The sequence below is a fragment of the Lathyrus oleraceus genome, chromosome 2, assembly GCF_024323335.1.
Source record: "Lathyrus oleraceus cultivar Zhongwan6 chromosome 2, CAAS_Psat_ZW6_1.0, whole genome shotgun sequence".
Classification (NCBI taxonomy): Eukaryota; Viridiplantae; Streptophyta; class Magnoliopsida; order Fabales; family Fabaceae; genus Lathyrus; species Lathyrus oleraceus.
Window position 1 is genome coordinate 92,300,289 of NC_066580.1, and position 5,331 is coordinate 92,305,619.

At 33.1% G+C, this 5,331-nt stretch overlaps 1 protein-coding gene and 1 long non-coding RNA gene across 2 annotated transcripts; one reads left to right on the top strand and one right to left on the bottom strand.

Moving 5' to 3' along the window:
- Positions 1 to 1,080: 1,080 nt before the first annotated feature.
- LOC127121156 (uncharacterized) lies at positions 1,081 to 3,207 on the top strand. Its single transcript, XR_007803332.1, has 2 exons — positions 1,081 to 1,764; positions 2,016 to 3,207. It is a non-coding gene; the product is annotated as an uncharacterized LOC127121156 (long non-coding RNA).
- Positions 3,208 to 3,950: 743 nt separating this feature from the next.
- Positions 3,951 to 5,096, bottom strand: LOC127121157 (LOB domain-containing protein 33). The gene is made up of 2 exons (XM_051051742.1): positions 4,788 to 5,096; positions 3,951 to 4,295 (listed from the first exon to the last, which is right to left on the bottom strand). The coding sequence occupies exons 1-2, from the start codon at positions 5,064 to 5,066 to the stop codon at positions 3,951 to 3,953; spliced, it is 624 nt and encodes a 207-aa protein (XP_050907699.1). The 5' UTR covers positions 5,067 to 5,096.
- Between the last annotated feature and the right edge of the window lie 235 nt (positions 5,097 to 5,331).

Below are 5,331 nucleotides of genomic sequence, written 5' to 3' on the forward strand. Positions count from 1 at the left end.
ATGACCTATAATCTCTCAACATAAAAAATCACTTTCCAGGCTAAAATAGCTCTAGAATTCAACATGGAAGTTGTTTTAAATATAATTTAGAGTAACTTTTCTCATGGAATCATTTTCATATGATGTAAATTGTAGGAGATAGGGTCTAGGGGACCCTAGCTTTGATCAGATGAATTCCTTTGATCAACCACCATCAACCAACTTGCTAACTTGCAATTCTCTTAACTTTTGAGACTCATGGGAAATCATATATCCATAATATGATGAAATTTTAAGTGTCCCTTAAAATATTTGATCAACTGGCGAAGAAGCTTGTTGAAGAAGTTACTCAAGATACCCAGATGAACTAGGGTTTCCAAGGCAAACCAATTTCAAACTCTTGAAGAATTCTTGATCAAAATAACATGTAAAGATCGTGGGGGCTCATATATGATGTCTTAGAGCCATTGTGGATCATTTCTTGGTTGAGCTCTTGGCAACAGGGTCTTAAACCCTATATGTGAACTTGATGAATCAAGGGGGATCATGTGCCCTAGCTACAAAAGAGTTAGACAAATGCAAAGACATATTTTTGGTATTTTGGTTAGTAAATTATAAAATACAAAGTATGATACAATCACATAGTGCTTGGTGATCTCTCACAATACAAACCCAATGAATGAGGGGTAAGGAGGATACCAAGGTGTGATCCCAATGCCAATGCATATGATGAGATAGCATGAGGGATCTTAGGGTCAAAATTGGGGTCTTGCAGATCCTGAACAACTTGTTCAGTTCTAATCTGAATTTTAGATGCAACTTGTTCTAGAGGTTGACTCTGAATAGGACTGTGTTCTCTAAGAGGAGATCTTAGGGGTAAAAGTTAAGATGATTTATGGGTTTTTGATGGAAGAGTGATGTCTGGTTGGACATGAATTACATGTCCTACTTCAAAAATAGAACATGTTTGATGAGAGGATTGGACTGAAGGCGGGACCATTTGCGGTATCATTGGATACAAGATGCACTCTAAAAGATCTACACTGATGAGAATGATTCAAATATGATGACAAAGACTTTTCTAGTGAAAAAGATGATTAATTGTAGAAAAAAGGCATGCATGGTGGAGAAACTTCCCACTTAAATCATGAGAGGGAGATTTGTAGGATGGATCGTTCTTAAAATAAGACCCACAATTTATTTAGAAAAAGGTAAAATAAAAAATAAAAAATAAAAGAAGAGTTTTTTTATGTGCATTGCACAATTGAGCAGAACAAAGACCATAACGAGATATGGACCAAAATAGGCACACGTCTCTTGCTGATCTTCTTGGTTTCACAATGGACTTCACTCATTTCATTTATCTAGATGCCCATATCTTTATTGGGAGACCTAAAAACATTTATTTTCAATACATTGCTGACAAAATCATGCTTAAGCTTGCTTCTTGGAAAGCTAGTCTCCTCTCCATGGCTGGCAGGCTCAAACTTGTCAAATATGTGATGCGTGGTATGTTGATGCATATCCTAACCATCTATAATTAGCCCTGTGGGTTAATCAACAACATTGAATCTTGGATGCGTAATTTTATTTGAAGTGGGGATTTGGACAAAAGGAAAGTTGCCACTAATGCCTGGAATAAATGTTGCAATAGCTTTAAGAATGGTGGCTAAGGGATTAGATCCTTAATAAGTCTCAATGATGCTGCTAATTTATCTGTTTGTTGGGCTTTGGTGCAGAAAAATTCCAGTTGGGCTAAGCTTCTTTTTGCAAGACTTTTCAGAGGTAACATGTCCATTACTCATCATATTTTTTCTTTTTTATGGAGTAGTATAAAAACTCAGCAATCTACTATTATTGATAATTCCAAATTGTTTCTTGATGATGGCAAAAACATCAAATTTTAATTAGATTGCTGGCTGGATGCCCCTCTTGTCACCAAATTTCAAATCCACCATAAGTACCATAATTCTCTAACTTTCAAAGTTTCAAATTACCTTCTTGATAAAGCTTGGTCTTTTCCTTCTAACTTGCAGACTACTATACTCGATCTGAGGAAACCTTATTTATGGCTATTATATTCCTGAGCACCATGTTGAAGATAGATTAGTGTGGCATGGCATGGAGAACAGTGAATTCAACCTCAAACAAGCTTACAATTTTTTGGTGAAACCTCCTTAATCTAACTTCTGGAATGACTTTCCTTCATCTAAGTATCTTCTTTTGTGGCATTTCCTTCATAACCGGCTTCCTACAGACGATAATATGTCCAGACGTGGGTTTGCTATTACGTTTATGTGCTATATTTTCATAAAGAATTCATAACCTTCTTCTCATATTTTCTTTGAGTGTGATTTTGTGATTCCAATATGGAGGTGGTTCAATGATCTGTTTAATGTTCATAGCCATTTAGGTTGTTTCAATGACTGCATGTTGGCCATTAAACCTAGCTGGTCTGCTCAGCTTGCTATTACCTTTAAAGCATCCATTGTGTATCTTTTCTCTGAGATTTGGAAAGCTAGAAACCTTTCTAGGTTTAAGGGTAGGAAGGTTATTTGGAACTCGTGCGTTTTCTCTATTGTTACAGCTGCTACTTTTGTTGGAAATCGTACCATCAAACCTTCCACTTCAGTCATGGAGAATTTTTGTATTCTTAAGAAGCTTCATATCTCTATTCATCCTCCCAAGAACAAGAAGTCTATCAACATCCTTTGGCAGCCTCTGAGTAGAGGTTGGATCAAATGCAACACTGGCGATTTTGTTTTAGGTGTTCCGTCTATTTGCTCTTGTGAGGGTATTTTCAGAAATGAGTTTGCTAATCACTTGGCGACTTTACTATTTTTTTGGATGAGGATAATGCTTTGTTTGCAGAACTCATGGCAACTATGTTTGCTATTGAGTAAGCTAGAGAGAATAAGTGGAACAATCTTTGGATTAAATTCGAAGACTTAGAATCACTTCTTAAGGGGTTTTGGTCCTATAACTTTGAGTGATAGATAAATGTGTAGTAAATTTTATCAGTTTGAGCTATAAATTAAGTATTTTGTTCCTATAACTTAGTTAATTTTATTTATATTTCTGTAGAGTAGTTTTACATTCTCTTAGAGTTGTTTTGCAATATAGTGTGTTTCCCATCTTTGTTGGTTAATGGCGGAGATTATTATTCTTTAGTGTTACTAAAAAAATTAGTATATACTCATTATTTATATAGTGGGAGGATTTACTGAATTATATCTTACGATTTTTATTATCTCATTTTAAAAAAAATTACGTTAAAAATTTGGTGTTCTTATTATTTAAATTTTCCATTATTATACTTTGAAATTGATTTTGTTGATTGTCTGATAAACTGCGTAGGTTTAAAAAAAATATTCCACTTCAAGAAATCAATTGTTTGATTAATTTCAAACACTTTTATAGGAGATACGTCTCGGTACATACTAAAACAAAAAAATAATTAAAAAAATAAAAAGAGAAAACAAATACAAATTTAAAGTGATTAAATTTAAAGTGATTGAGATTTGTTAGATATAGTTATAATTTTGTTAGATGTAACTATAAGTTGGTTAGTATTAATTAAAAGTTGGTTACAGATCACTCTATCCTAAACTGATTGTAATCATCTATCAACTATTCTTGCAAATTAATTTTCTTGATTAGACTCTACCTTCTGAACATAATGGATGTAGAGGTAAAGATTTTATATTTAAATTAAACACAACACATTATATAATATTATATTTAAATTGAATGTTTTTTCCAACTTTTTTGCAATAAAAATATTGTGGAAGTGCCATTAATCCAACACATGTTATATGATTTATGATTGTAATTTAAAACACACATCAAAAAAGTTTCATTGCATGCAATCATTGTACAAAGTAGGGATAAGCACTTAAGTAGAATAATTAAGCACTAAATATAGTCTAGTAACTACTTAATAAAATAATATTCCCTACTCCTTCTTCAAACTACATGTCTGCATTATGCTTGAACCAAGGGTGGTTCAGGAAACCCTCTTGATCAATTCCTGAAAGAAACCTCTCTAATGGATTGGAGTTGGAATCACCATATAAAGGCTCAACCATTCCATGTGCACTAGAAATATCCATATCAATATTCATGTATGATTCAAAATTTTGACATGATGTGAAACCTTCTTCTTGTGAAAGATAATTAGCCAATTGATTAGGGTAATATTGTGTTCCATTGTTTGAGTTCATTGGAGCTTGGACATTGCCATAATCCACAATACTAAAAGTAGAAGTTTCCATTAGACTTCCAAGAATATCTATCTCCTCTTGTAAACTTGCAACCTACACAAGTATATATATAAAGTTTAAATGTTTATATGAAAAAAATAAATTATTATTAGTATTTTTTTATAAAACTCAGTATCTGACACTAGAATCGACTAATCTAGGGCTTTGTAGATGCATCAACACATAAATTATTTGCACATACTTTAAAAGCGTGCTCTTAAATATTAAATCTTCACGAACTTATCACATTTAAAATTTCCGCAACTATGTTTAGCCAAGACATAAAAAAATATGGATATATCTATGATAACGATTATATTAAAGTTGCATCAGCCGCATTGGACTATAATTTTTCAAAATATCAATTATCGAAGCAATAACAATTTATAACACTGTTTTGCAGGATCATAACTATGGTTTTAAATTGTTGTTCACAAGTGCACTTCTGCAACATGTAGTTTCGACGACATATTTCCGTGCAATATAAAAGTTCATGTTATAAAAGCAACTACAATTTAAAATCATGATCAGAACATAGAAATTAACCTGATGTTGCAATGCATAGATATGAGCAACACAACCATAAATAGGATCTTGCATGCGAGCCAAGGCTTCATAAGATATAGTAATAGCAGCATCACTTCTATTCTGAATAGGAAGATGTGACAATAGTTTAGAAACATTACTAGCACCGTAAACCTTATGCACAGCTGAAAAATGAGTTGAAGCTTGTTCATAAGAGAAGTAAGGAGCAAAAACACAATCACTAGCACACTTTCTTCTTAGGAACTTGCATGCTCCACATGATGAGCCAAACCCTGTCATTTTGTAATGATAGTATTATATTTTATGCCTAAGGTGAGTTTGAGAATCTATCCTTTTATAGCCATCACCTGAGGGGTCAATTCTTTTTGTTGTTTCCAAAGCATATTATCAGTTCATTTTTCTGTAAAGTTCTTTATTTGGTCTCTTTTGTGGCCTACATTGTCATTGTCAATTAGGGAAACAATTTCCTCTTTTGTGCCTCAAAAAGGTCTTTAATTTGTAAAGTTTTTTTCCCTCATGAGGGCTTCTACCGCCCTAGTCTCTC